General features: G+C 32.6%; 1 protein-coding gene across 1 annotated transcript in view; it reads left to right on the top strand.

Moving 5' to 3' along the window:
* The first annotated feature begins 1,332 nt into the window (after positions 1-1,332).
* LOC145268750 (zinc finger MYND domain-containing protein 19-like) overlaps positions 1,333-15,556 on the top strand; it is a 137,461-nt gene continuing 123,237 nt past the window's right edge. Inside the window, exon 1 of the mRNA XM_080124345.1 lies at positions 1,333-1,910. Coding sequence (XP_079980471.1) covers positions 1,860-1,910 — 51 coding nt within the window. The 5' untranslated portion in view covers positions 1,333-1,859. The remainder of the gene's footprint in view (positions 1,911-15,556) is intronic.

The raw sequence follows: 15,556 nt of genomic DNA on the forward strand, positions 1-15,556 counted from the left end.
AGAACTGCAGACGTGGAACCGAGGAACTCTATTCCTGCTGAATGTTTTTTTTTTTTTTTTACCTATAGCCTTGCTCTTTTCAAGACTAATGTCAATAGGCATCTTATGTCTTTGCAAAAAAGGTAAACACGCACACATGAAGAAAATCCACAGAGATGAAAAGCCTCTTGAAGATATGAAATTCACAAAGCTAGAACATTTGCCTTTGAATAGATTTCTTGATTCAATCTATAGTTGCATAAGTGAAGCACCTTTGCATGCCATCAGGGTTGTTAGTGGCCTCTCCAAGTAGCCCATCTTTCTTGGACTCAAGAATTTGGAAGAATACCAATTATTCGTATTGCCATATTAGTTGAAAGGTTCTTATAAAGTCTTTGACAGAAACTGAGCGGAATCAGTAATTTCTTTTACAAATTCCCAACTGGGAATTAATTCAAACTCTCCACAATGGGGATGCATTCACAGAAGTATGAGTTTCTGCATATTCCCTTGAATTAGAAATGAATGTCACATGTCCTTTCACAACGACACATCACTGGAAACAGCCCCTTTGTTTGATGCGTCCTGAGGAAAAACGTTAAAAGACAACTCCCGAAATGCGACAGCGGAAGTGCTCCAGATGATGCGAATTTAAGCACGCACACACACACACACATGCACACGGAGGAATTCTAAACAAACGGACACCAAAATACATGTTTACTAAGGCAATTCCGGATAAATACAGATACGATTAGTTAATATGACAAGCAGAAATATCCATTTTGTAGTATTGCTATAAAATAAAAATATTTTTAATGCTTAAAAATGTAAGATTTCAATTCTATATAAAATAATTTAATTGGTTGATAATTTAATTTACATATTTAATTAATTAAATTATAATTGAAATTAAAAATGACAATTAAATTCAGTTAAGTTTATAACGTTAAAAAGTAAATTAGAATTCTATTTCAGCACACACCAAAAAAATTTCATTTAAAATCAACAATCGATTTTATCCAACATTTGAATCAATACCAAGCGAAGTGGAAGAGATATTTCAAAGCTTCCTATGCTATAATTGAGCCAAAATTAGTGTCTGTTGTTTGCCAATTAAAAGGCTCCAAAACTACTTTCGAAGGCTACGAAATGAACATTGTTAGAATTAATCATTTACTATATATGGTTATTTTTCTTATTTTTGTTTTTTTATTCAAAGAAAATCAGTATTTATATTTCGTCCGCGCCACTACTATATCATTGAAAAGAACCATGCTTTGAGAGACGAGGGTGGGGGGTGATTATAAGACTGAGTCAGTAAAGCAAGAAGAAAGAAAGGCTAAAAAGATTGAGTTTAGAAAAGGAAGGACTAAGCGTGAGTAAATGGGCGAGAAAAAAGGACTAAGCGTAAATAAGTGGGAAGAAATGAGGAGAAAGAATCGATTGAGTCAGAAAAGAAGAAATGCACGGTGAGTGTGAGAAAGAAATATCAAGAAAAATGAGTGAATGGGACAAAAGAAAAGAAATACTGACTGGAAAAAAAAAAGAAAAGAAGGATTAAGAAGAATGAGTAAAAAAAAAGAAAGAAAGATTAAGATAGAATGAGTAAGTAAGCAAGAAAGAATAAATGAGTGAGTGAGAAGAAAAGACAGAAAATAAAGAGACATTAAGCTGGACTGAGTGATCGAGAAAGAAAGACTAAGAGTGACTCACTGAGGGTGAGCAAAAAAAAAAAGAGAGAATAAAGTCGGGTAAATCAAAAAAGCGAAATCGGTTTTCTGCCATTAAAACTGGCAGCACTTAGTTCGTCTTGCACGTTCTAAATCGCTGCCAAACTGGATGGATTTGTCTGTTTTTAATGTCTATATGCAACAAACATGTCCAGCTTTAAACTAGGAATTATAAGATTGGGTAGAGCAGCCGGAAAGGTAGGTAATCTCTCTCTATATAAAACTTGACCGTTCAGTTTGATTTTTTTTTTAATTTATAACCGGCTTTTTCCCGTTCGTGATAGCCATTAACTTGTGAACAATATATTTACTACTAAGCATTCTTTTTATTATTATTATTATTATTATTATTTCTTTTTACTGAATATTACATATTTCAGAATATAAATAAATAACATATCAGATGTTTATTTTATTTAACTATTTTTGTAAAATAAACTAAATAAAATTTTTTTAAATATTTATATGAATATTTGATTTCTTAACGCGTTCCGGGTTTTGCATATGTCCCTGAAGAATTTAAAAAACTCCATGTGTCTTTGGAGAACAAAAAACTCAGTATTTAAAATAAATGAATTATTTAACTAAAAACTCTAAATATTGTTATAAAATTACTAACAAAAAGAAAGAGGTTTGATTTTAACCCTGTAATTTAAAATACATTCTTTGCAGTATTGGAAGCCTTAGAATTAAAAAAAAAAAAATTAATCATTTAATAAATTTATTTGCATAAAACCAAATAACATTGAATTATTTTATCCATTCATTTTCTATTAAAATTGAATTAATTTAATGGAATTTGGTGAAATCCAATAATTAAAATCCCGTGTTATAAACCCAGCTTTGATTGTAATGTATTTTAATTTAAAAAAAAAAAAAAAAAAGAGGAGGGTAAAATTACTAATTATTTTTAAGTTGGACGATATAATTTGTATATTTTATAAAACAGATGTGTTTCTCGTCTCTATGTAAAATATTAAATTTTAATTTTCTACCAAAAATCTAATTTATTTACTATTTGTTTAAATCATGAGGAGGGGGGCTAAAACGATCCTTTTAAAAATAAAGGAAAAAAAAAAATGATCACGTAAAATTGAGAACAGGTTTTCTTGTTTTTGTTGAACGCGAATCTCAAGCAAAACTGTTCAACTATCAGACAATATCACGTGTTTCTCGTAGATACTAACTTTGGTAAAAACACATTGGATTATTTTTAATATTAATCTAATATTTATTAAAATATGATGGTAAATGGCAAACGAAAGTTTTTTTTTTTTTTTTTTTATCCTATTAAAAAATGAAAGCATGAAATTTAAGACAATTCCCTGCCCGAGTCATAAAATCTTTAATCCGTTTTTTGTTTGTTCTGTGTTAACAATTACACCATTAAAATTAATTAATTATTCATGTTTTTAATGTATTTTGAAGATTTGTGACAGATTTTAAGAAAATAATAGTAAAGTTAACGGATCGTGCTATTTCTTTTATTTCAAAGGCAAATCCAATTTTTACGGTATCTTTTTTTAAATTGTGAGGTGAAAATACAAAATAGTTAGAAAGCACTCCCTCCGTATGTTAAGAATGGCTTCCTAAATAACGTTATTTCAGCACAATCAGTAAGGTGAAAGTGCGCAAGTACTCCGAAAATAACAAATTTATATAGGACCTATATAAAAATACAAATTCCATGTATATCTATATTATAGGTATATATGGAATTTGTATTTTTCTGATTTTTATAATTTTATTAATAAAATTATTAATACCGTAATAAAATTAGTTATGGTTTATGTTACCGTACTAAAACAGTTATTTAGAAAACCATTCTTAACATGTACTTTCACCGAACAATTTAGTGATAAAAAAAAGATATCGTAAAATTCGAATTTAACTTGAAAATAGATTTTAAAAAATAGCACGGTAACATAAGTGCATAAGCACCAAAATTTAATGTTAATAATTAAATATAAACTTTCAAAACCAAAAATCTGCATAACAGATGAAATGATTTTTTTTTTCAAACGTCCAATGTATATGGTTTGTTCATAACAAAATAGACAACGGATGATACCTGCTATCAATAATCTCGTTATGAAAATGTAAACACACGAGTAATTTTATCGACCTCTCTGGGTGATATCGATTGTATCGACGATGCGCTCGAATCCGGTAACTAGTGAAGGCGACCACACAAAACAAAAATCGGGTCCATGAAAAAAAAAGGGGGGGGGTCTGACTTATTTACATTGAATTATTTATTTATTTATTTATTTATTTTCTGACGGGGTTCGGCTCGGGATACCTATTTGCATCGTTGTATTGTATTTTAGAGGCACTTGTGCACTGTGCAGTTATGCAGTATGCACTGCAGAATAAGGGTTATTTATTTTTTAGATAGAATTTAAAAGTTAAATTCAAGGCTTATATCTTTTGTTTATTAATTTGTTAGGTGAAAGTCACTATCCAGCTCCCATTTCCTACCCATCGGGAGCTGGTTCCCCTCCCCCTCCCCCTCTCTCTCTCTCTCTCTCTCTCTCTCTCTCTCTCTCCACATTAAAAAACAGCCTTGTGCCTAATTTGCTCAGTGGGGAAGCAAATAGATACACCCTTGTTGTTAAGGATGAGTTTCTAAATAATGTTATTTCGTATTCTGTATAATTATCATTTTTGTGTTGATTGTTTTTATTTTGTTCTTGTTTTTTGTGTGTTTAGTCGCACGGATAGTTTAGTTTGTTTAATTATTTTTTTTATTTTTTATTTTTTCGTCGTGGTTTGTTGCGGATTTCGTATGTTAACATAGAATTGCTCAGTTCTTCCAATAGTCAGAAACGGCGTTTTTCAATTTCTTGAAATGGAGTATGATGAAATATTTGGAATAACATTGAGTCGACCATTCTTTGAATGTTGTAGTTCATGAAGCAAGCCTACAACAAACCACGCCGACTCCCTCTTAATTAACTCCTTTTTCCATGACTCAAAAATAAAAATGAATAAAACTAAAAACAATTTCATGAATAAAAAGAAAAAAGCAACAATTTACAATGCAACATCTTTTTTTTTCCGTTCCATGAATCCCGCGATTGAAACTCGTTACCGGATTTTACCGAGCTAATATGGTTAGCCATGGGGGTTGATCTATATAATCATTTTTGAAGGTGTTGTTTTCTCTAATTTCAGGGTCTTATTTAGAATTCAACCGAAGTATAAAAAAAAAAAAATGTTTGTACGTAGCCACCACGGAACGGAAACGTTATATTCCAAAAATCACGTAAATTGATTAAGTAAAGAATGTTATGTTTAAACGATTTAAAGTTATTAATGGAAATAGGCTGATCTTGCAAGTTTAAATTATTCTGGACTTATCTGCCATTGTTTTTTTTTTCTCATAAAAGTTGGTTAGTTAAAAAATACAACTACTTCATCAATTTACGTGATTTTTGAAATGTGACATATTTGTTCCTTGACGGGTACGTACATCATAAAGATTTTTCTGTGTTTTTGTTTTCTTAATTAGATTAAATTACAAATAAGAACCTAATTTTATTCTGTAGAAAATGCATAATTTTCTCTGGAAAAGCCGATGTCATGTGAGAAGCAGGAAGACGAAATTCGACCTCCTGAAGTGGAAAGTGCCAAGGTTTTCGTTTAGAAAGATTTATTGCCTTTTTTACTGTAATGTTTGAGCCAGTCTATTAAATGTGTAAAAAAAAAAAAAAAATGGTTTCCTTGGCAACTGCCTTAAAAAATAAATCGTTAACAACCGTAAAAAAAATCCCCCACGAGACTTTTCTGTAACTAAATGGTGGTTGTTAGGAAATGCATTAGTGTTATCCTTTTCAACATGTTCTTTGAAACATTAACATCGATTCAATCGTACCATAGAGACTGTTAAAATATTTCGCAGGCAATTCCCTTCAAATCTCTATTTATGAAATTGTATGATTATTTTTGTGTGTCGCTGTTTTCTTGCAGCAACACAACTTTACACATTGAATTATTTTCTTATCAATATCAATTGAAATATATTTATTTCAATTGATATTGTATTAATAAGAAAATAACAACAACAAAAAAAACTAATAGAATTTTGAAAAATCATTAAAAAATCGTTTAAAAAAGGTTATCTTTACGATTGCTTTACCATTTTCGTTTTCAGTTGCTCTTTCGTTTTTTTTTTTTTTTTTGTTTTTTTTTACAGTATCTTTTGTTTATTGATCTGTTAGGTGAAATTACAATACAGATGTAGAAAGCCTATTTAATCCCAATAATAACGTTATCATTTAGAAAAACCATTCTTAACATGGGGAAGAGCAATCTGAAGTGAAGTGGAAACAGTAATTACGGAATTAAATTTACCAAAATTAATTTCAGGGTGCTTATGTATCTGGTCGGTACCAAATTCCTGTCATGAAAACATTAACTTCCGTGATATTTAGCCGTTGTAATGACCCTTCTGAAATGATTCAGTTATTGCAACCGAAAACAATTTAATTTAAATTATAATTCTTCGCGAAAGAAAATGGTATTTAATAAGTCATTTATTTAACTAACTTTATTTGTAATAAATTGATCGATGAAACTCCTCTGTTTGTATTTTCAAAATAAAAACAAGTGAGTTTCATAAGTTTATTACAAACTAGCAGGTCCCGTTTCCCGACGTTGCCCAGGGGAATCTAAAAAGAAAAAATAAATAAATAAATAAAAAATATTAAGTATTCTTTTTATGCTTGAAATATAATTTTTTAGCCTTATTTCCGTGCTAATTCTTATTGGAGTCTCGTAAATTGCATTATTTTGTAATCGGTGATTAATAGGGATTTCCAATGTTTGCCATTGAATTGGTAACGTCATCATTTTGTGCGCATTTTATGAAGCTGTTCATAGTCATTGCTTATTAACAGATAAATGAACGGATTTACTTTCCTATAATGTCGAAAGTGGGAGGGCAAAAAGCGTTTCAATTTTATTATAGAGATAAAGTAAGTTAAATAAATGACATCTTCTGACAGTAATCGTGCACGCACTTATTGTTTTGTAGTCAATTTATTTATGAAACTGTTTGGGTGCTAGTGTATGAAAGGGGCCCCAATTTAGGTCACATGATATTAGGTGACCAGTGTGACATCAAATGATATGGCATTAGTAAATCTGAATTACCATGGATATAACCAGTATGAGCCAGATTGGACAGTGCATAATGATGCAAAAGCTTTTCTTTTTTTTTTTTTTTTTTTTTTTTTTTTTTTAAGGAAAAAATGTATTTGAAAGCGAAATTCCTGTGTTGTATTTGCCAAAGAGAAATGATGGAATAAATAAAATTTCATGATTTTTTTTTTTTTTTTTTTTTTACAACTTTTTGTTTTTAAGATATTTGTTTTTTAAGATCAATAAAATCACAAAGTTACAAAAGATAAACGTAACTAATTAATAAACAGAATTATTGTTTTGTTTCTGAAATTAAATTTTTAAAAAATATGATCTTTCGGTGGAGGAGAGGAGTCATTGAAAGACCACATGGATAAAAAAAAAAAAAAAAAGAGATTAATATCATCTGACCTAAATATTCCAAGGCCAAAAATTTCGGGCCCCTTTCATACACTAGCACTTTTCTTTGTATTTTCTCATTTAAAGAAACTTTTTCAGTGTGTGTATTCAGTATGGAATATGCTCCAAGGAACTTGCTGTACTTGCACTCCTAACAGCAAAATCCCACTCCTTCACTGTAGAGATTTCCAGATGCCGGAAGACTTTTTACTGTAATAGCTTTTTTTTTCCATAGACCACTTGCTTTTGTCCTGCTTTTCCAACTGTTGCAACATGCAGAAATGTAAATGTAATGTGAACAAACACCTTGCTGCATAACTCCCCACTTAAGATGCCCCCTTTAAATCATAACTCCAGTAACAATGTTTTATTTTTACATTATGATAAATCTCCACCGAACGACAAGTCTGCACCCAAGCCAGTTGGAAGAGATATTTGTCGTGATTGCTATCCGCAGCATCATCAATGTTTACATCAACATGATCTAAAAATACCATTCATTTTTGAATTAGAAGCACAAATGATTCCTAATATACTTTTTTGACAAGTTGATCAATTTTAATTTTTAACTAGTAAAATATTTGACCGTTTAAAGACTTGCAAATCACTTTCGGATGACAATAAAGTAAACATTGTTTCTGGCACATTTTTTGCCCATCATTTGAAACTCATCTATCATCGTCCAGTTTCTAATCAGCATGGATCTTCATGAATAACCCCAGAACTATTCCAACTTGAAAGAACCACTAGGACAGTATATTATTTAATTATTGGAATTCTTTCGTGATGAGAAATTTGTATATTTTATTTGTATTTTAAATAAAATATACAAATTACTCCTCAAAAGAATTTCAATAAATAATATACCATTTAGTTTGAACCCAACAATGGAAGATCAGATAACAAAAACTTGGATTTATAAAACCAAAAAAAATCCGACCTTGATCACTCTTCGGGGTTCATGGCACAATGGATAGACATTGAATCTCGACAGTTCCAAGTGAGCATTGTCTGAAGATAGCAGTTTCAATCCTACCCAAAGCTATCCATGGCCAAAACGTGGTGAGATGACAACAACTATGGAAGGCAGTAATTACTGAAGACACAGTTGAAAATTTAACATCCCTATCCTGTCGCGCTTAACAATCTGATGAACGCCAGAGGAATAGTTGGCCGAATAAATAAAACACTAGGACAGTTCCCAATTGGTTACCCATCTAAGTACTGACCAAGCTCAATGTCTTTTTTGGTGATCTGATAGGAACTTTTATCTTTTATCATCGTAATTCAGTTTAATACCTGTTTTACATGTATTGGATGGCTTTTAAAAATTAGTTTCTGAACTAATCTCTCTGGCCAGGTCATTTTTATTCCTGTTTCTCTTATCACTTCTCCTGCCAACTTTTGTACACCTACTAACCCAATGACAGTGCTTGGGTGAGTAGATATTCAACATTCTTTCAATGTGACCAAACCAACGAAGGCTCTTTTTCTGCGCATGTCTCCCTATGCTGTCTTCATAAGGTCATCAGAATTGAGTTTGCCTTTAAAACTCTCATTACACCTCCATTATAGTATTTCTTTCCATGCAACACATGTCCTCAACCATCACTTGCCAGATTTCGTTTCTATACACATCACACTGCATACATATAGTTGATAAACTCTCTCTTGGTCAACAGTGGTAATACTCTGCTGGTTAGTAATGGCACAAATTCTCTGTACTTGCTCCATTTGCTCCTGTGTTCCAATAGTATCACCTAAACGATTCTGTGGAACACAATACTATGGTGCTGCTTCCCAGCTGACTATAACATGGTCATCTCCAAGTCCAATGTAAACAAGTTCCTGTTGACCTGTCCTCTTAAATAATCAAATTATACTTAATTTCCACCATTACTGATCATCACTGGCCATCTAATACTTATTAACCTTTATCCTCAAATGACCTTTGGGCCTTGATAAGCGATGACCTCTTTTGAACAATCTCTGTAGTCTTTCCATCCAAATAAACTTCACATCAGAGTTCTCATCTCTTGGATTTCATAAATACAAAAAAAAAAAATGGTGAGTTCAATGATTTCTTTGTGGTTATGCAAAACTCTAAAGTAATTATAAAAATTTTCAAATATTACTAAACTGCCCGTGACCCGTTGGGTCAGTATGTTATATTAGCTATGGTATTCATGTATGAGCGTGACACTTTTGACAAAGAAAATAGTTTGTTTTTTTTACATAACAGAAACATTTCTATGAAAGTATATTAAAATGAAAAAAGAATATAGATAGATTTCTAAGAGTTGTTCTGTTTATAATTTTATTCTTGAAAAAAAAGCAAAAAAACTTACAGCCATTGAATTATAAGAAGTTTGCCATATTTATAGGTAAATGTGCACTGAACAGGTACCATAATACGTAAAGTTAAATTCAAATGTTGATATATCTTTTAATTTAAACGCAAAAAAAAAAACCAATTGGGACACTAAAAACATACACAGTAAAACAATACGTTTTATTGTCGCGTTGATTATTTATTTGTAATGCAATTTAAAAAAAACATTTTCGGGGTTATTTATGTTGATAGTGTAGAAGAAAATCTATGAATGTTTTTAAGAAAGGTGTATTAAAAAATGGAGAATAAATGTAAAAAAAAACAAAAACGGAAGGCGGTGGGTTACTCTTATGGTTGTAAATGGGTTAAAGTAAATTTATTTGTAAGAAAATTGCGTTAAAATAATTTAAACGTAATACGAAAATGAACGATGTGTAAAAAAAAAAAAAAAAAAAAGCAGACAGTATTAACAATTGTTTATTTGGATAATTTAAACATGAAAAAAAACAATTGGGATGCTGAAAATGTACATAGTAAAACAATACGTTTTATTGTCACGTTGATTATTTAGTATAATATATATCATATATATAAAACAGGTCGATGATTATACGTATTATTTGTAATCACGTTTTGCGTTTGCTTCCCATATCTTATTTTTTTTTATTTAATAAATTTAAGATATTCGCTTTTCTTTTCTTTGTTCAAACGAAACCGGTGCAGCGATTTGTGTTTATTTGTTTACGCTGTTATGGGTTTATGTTTATGTACGCATGCACAACTGGAAGTCATAAACCGGATATTGGGGTACAACACCCGTTACAAGGTCATTTGAGTTTTATAATTATATAGATAGATTTAAAGTAGTTTCAGGGTAGAATTAAAAATAAAGTTACTTTTGTGTTCTTGATTTAAAAAAAAAAAAAAAAAAAAAATCAAACTATTTTCTGACAGTGCATATGGCGTCGATGAACAAAAAATATTTTCTCTGGAGTTCAGGGACCTTCTGCCATTCTCAATAATCAAAGGCAGTTGGTGTTTCATGCTCCGTAGTTTAATCCTAGTTCAATCAATAATAATAAAAAGCATTAGAAAAACTGCTATTTATAAACAAACTAGCAGGGATGCCCAGCATTACCCATTCATAACTTAAATATGATTTTAATTTATGCAGATTTCGTATTTATGATTAGAGGCAATTTCATATTCTATAGTACGCTATATAGTCATGATTTCAAAAGTAAAGAAACAAAATTGAGTACCATCAGCTAAAATCGAAATCAAAACATAAAAGCTTGTTTCATGATTAAAACTGTCTACAAGTTAAGCAAAGACTGCAGTTTATTTGTACTCAATATGTGACAAGGAATGTGAATTTTATTAAATATACAAGCTAGTTTCTATGGCAAAAATGTTTTTGATAGACAAGATGTAAACAAGAACAGTCGGATGGGCCAGAGTTTTATAATTATACTAGCATTTCAGCCCGGCGTTGCCCGGTTGTTTGGAGGTTATGTTGAATAAAAAAATAAATAAATAAAAAAAAAGCGATCAATTTTTTAAACTTTGACTCCTATTATGACCCCTTAACATTTATTGTTTTGGGCTCAAATCAAGTTATTAAGTTAGATCCATGTCCAAGGAACCTACATCTAAAATTTCAAGTGTTTAGACCCAAAATTAGCGAAGGAGTTTAGTAGAGTTCTCAAAGGTTAAATAGTTGTACTTTGACCCCTTTAACAGCGAAATTTCTGGCCGAAAACCAATCAAAAAGATTTTCCCAAATCTCAGTACCCTGTATATCAAATTTCGAGTCTGTAGACTTAAAATCGACAGTTATTGCATAGGAAAATGTACACACACATATACACACAGACACGTTCACTTTTATAGATATAGATAGATTAAACAAAAAAATATATACGCATACATAATATATATGGAAACAATTTTGTGTTTACTGTAAACTTTTTAAATCATGTAGAATATCTGCATGAATATAATTACACGTAAATAGTTAACTAAAGATGATCGTCCCATAAGAAAACCGAAAAAACTAATAGGGAATTAATTAAAATGAATGTTTAAAAGAATATGCAAATTAGCTAGATTACATTAAAAAGAATATGCAAATTAGCTAGATTACATTAAAAATCGGCGCTGTGCCTAATTTGCTCGGTGGGGGAGCAAATAAATACCTTGCTTTTTTTCTATTGTTCTTGGCCTTCGGGCCAGGATCAAAGTGTAGTATCTGTTCCGGCAGATACTGCACTTAAGATAATTTGTACCAGTCAATGGAGGGGAAACCCTCTATACTGGGACAATTATTATTTTTGGTAACCAGAGTGACCCCTTTTAGGGGAGCTGGTTTTTACCTCACATTAAAAACGGCCTTGTGCCTAATTTGCTCAGTGGGGGAGCAAATAAATACCATCTGTTCCGGCAGATGCTGCAAGTAAAGACTAGCTATGACTAGCAAAGACCAGAGGTGGGGGCAACCCCACATGCCTGACCTTTAACCAGCTCCCATTTCCCACCTCTCGGGAGCTGGTCCCCTTTTTCCCTTCCCCCTCCCTTCACTCCTCACATTAAAAATCGGCCTTGTGCCTAATTTGCTCGGTGGGGGAGCAAATAAATACCATCTGTTCCGGCAGATGCTGCACTTAAGATAATTTGTACCAGGCAATGGAGGGGAAACCCTTTATACTGGGACAATTATTATTTTTGGTAACCAGAGTGCCGCCTTTTTACCTACTTTTAGGGGAGCTGATTTTTATCCCACATTAAAAACGGCCTTGTGCCTAATTTGCTTTGGTGGGGAAGCAAATAAATACATTAAAGAAATAGAAAAGAGGGTTTTTAATATGAATATCAATACACACAAAAGAAAAACGAATTTATAGGAGTATAGATAGATAGCAAGTTGGACACTCCACCCCAATGTATTTGAAAAAGAAATTCTCTACCATAAATAAAATTCAGCAATACTTTTTTTTTTTTTCTTTCTTGATCTAACTTATTAGAACGATTAAGAAACTGTTCATCTTAAATAGAACTGAGCACATGTATGCTAGTTTATGTGTATTCGTTTGGTTTTGCTCCCCTCCTGAACAAGGCATATTGCCACTTTGGCATGAGGAGTTACTATTTTGGATCATGTCTAACAGGGGACTATACAGCATTGAACAGCAAGATGTCTGTTCATATTACATTTTAAACTTTTAGTAGAATCGGAAGCAGGGAGGGAATTCCAAAATTTATCAGTCCAAGAGAAGAAACTTAGAGTAGAAGGCTTTCTAGGGATCTCAACAGTGAAGGGGTGGGATTTTGCTAATTTTTGGGTTAATCAGGAGTATGTACGTAAAGGGGGCACAAGTACTATGAGTTCATCAGAGCACATCCGTCAAAATACTTGTAAAATAGAAAGATATGCAACATTGCAGTGATGGGCCAGAGGTTGGAGCTTAGCCAATATTAGATTTGAGAATAATTTTTTGACCCTAAGAGTGAGACTCTTAGTAGATGCACCATATGTGGCAACAATACTCTATGCATGGGCAAACTGTGGCTTTGTAAAGACATAAGATGCTCTCTAGAGTGAATAATTTTCTAGCATGATAGTGGGAGCCTGCCTTCTATGGAGCAGTCTTGGCAATGTCTTAAAGGTAATCGTTCCAATTCCTGTTGCTTGTGAATGTTAAACAGCTTGAATGATGAGCTTTCAGGTAGGACATTATCGGTACGCCGACAAAGAAGGGATTAGACCTAGTAATCCACTCCTGTTCATCCATTTGTTTGTTCGCACTTTCCTCAATAACCACTCTTTGGATTTATTTGAAATTTTGCACAAATATTAGTTCTGGTGAAAGTAAATTTTTGCCAGAACGGATTTTCCGGGATAACTCTGGTTGTCTCCCTAGGGACCATTATAGGGGTAAAATTGACCCCAGATCGTTCGTCCATTCATTTGTTTGCACTTTTCTCAATAACTACGCCTGGATTTTTTTTTTTTTTTTCTTGTGGCAATCTGTGGTTGAAGTTTTTGTAATTGTTAAAAGAAAGAAGCTTAGTCTTAGTAGTATTAAATGTTACTATCCATTTATGGTCTCCTTCCACTACAGATTGAAGGTCGTTTTCTAGGGTTTCTGCCATTACCTTGGATATATGTACATTTGTTTTTCCCTTGTGTCTATTATAAAGAGGTGTCATCAGCAAATATACCCATCTCTAACACAATTTTATCAGGGAGGTCATTTGTTAATCTTATGACTAAGAAAAGTTCAAGGATCACCCCTTCAGGCACACCTACAATAATATCCTGTTTAGATTTACGACCAAAGACAACATTGATTTTAGTCTTCTCTAGAAAGGATCTGATTAGGCTATTTGTCCAGACATACTATAGGATTTGATTTTTGTGAGACTCCCTTCGTACTAGATCTTGTTAAAGGCTTTAGATATATCAAGTGCTACAGCCCTGGCTTCCCCTGCCTTATTCTGCGCATGGTATGTGTGTTCAGAAATAACTGCTATAATATCAGCAGTAGAACTGGCTTGCTTAAATCCATATTGTTAGAAAAAACTCAGCATTTAGGTAGATTAGTGCTTGATTGATTAAAGATTTTAGTGAAGAGATTGATGGAGTGATAATTAAGGTCCCTTCTTTCACTAAAATTCTTGAATATTGGTGCCACAGAGGCAATTTTCCATCTATCAGGAAAACAAGACTCAGCTAGGCATTTGTTAAGAGTTTGTAGAGGACGGGCTAGTCTTGGAGCATTTCTTAATTAAGCAAGAACGAGATCCAGCCCACACACTGTGGAGGTGTCTAGGTTTTTTGATATGGACATGAGAAAGGGTGATTTTCAGACCTATGAATGTGGTTTCTGTTTGCAAAGGGAAATTTGAGAGGGAGTAGTTTGTGGAGCTAGAAGCAAACTATCGGACAATAAGGTCAACCTTTTTGGTTGCTGTAGAAAGTGGAGGAATTGTTGATTATTTATATATTATTTTAATTGGAATTCATTATTGAGATGAGTATTATTTATATTTCTTTATTGCGGACTATTATTCTCATCTTTATTAGTTGTTGTTTCACGACATTTCGGCCAACTATGCCTCTGGCCTTTGTCAGGTGGTAACCGTGACGAATAGCGAACTCCGAATCTCCTAACTGCATTCTCGGCAATTACTGCCATCCGTAGTTGCTGTCGTCTCCCATGTTGGCCAAAAACATGGTGAGACGACAACAACTATGGATGGCAGTAATTGCTGAGAAAGCAGTTAGGAGATTCGGAGTTCCTATTCGTCACGGTTACCACCTGACGAAGGCCAGAGGCATAGTTGGCCGAAATGTCGTGAAACAACTAATAAAGATGAGAATAATAGTCTGCAATAAAAATAAATTAATATTGTTGATTGTTATTCGCTACACTATTATAAATTTTCCAGAAATTGCAAGTTCCTAATTTCTGTGACTCTATATGTTTGCAGTTTTTTCACTCTTACAATTATTTCTAGTTTCTATAAACTTTTGTCTATTTATAAAAGCAGAATGCATGTTGCTTTTGTGTGGTGGCAGCTGCACAATTTGAAGTGAACCATTAGGGATAGTGGGGCTGCTATAGTACTTCTGTGTGTGGGAACATGTGCTTCAGTGCCTGCCTTGCACCATTCAGTTATCTCTTTGGCGCAGTAGAAAGAGATATTAGTTCATGAAACATCTCTGGGTAGCCATCAGAAAACAAATCAATCAGCCATTTTTAAGTACCTTGTCATTTTAGCAATGGCTCCTCCGCTTGGGGTCAAAAACTTAAGGTGATTAGCATTCCCGAGTGGACTATTGTCGTTTGTCACACAATTCTTATTGATTTAGTCAATAATAGAACTAGAAGTTCTAGTTCTATTATTGAGGTTTGCTGATCTTCATGATGTGGGAGGCAGGTCAGGAATGTGACTGTGTTAGGGA

This window comes from Euprymna scolopes, chromosome 44, assembly GCF_053919585.1.
Source record: "Euprymna scolopes isolate OS-2025 chromosome 44, ASM5391958v1, whole genome shotgun sequence".
In the NCBI taxonomy this organism is placed as follows: Eukaryota; Metazoa; Mollusca; class Cephalopoda; order Sepiida; family Sepiolidae; genus Euprymna; species Euprymna scolopes.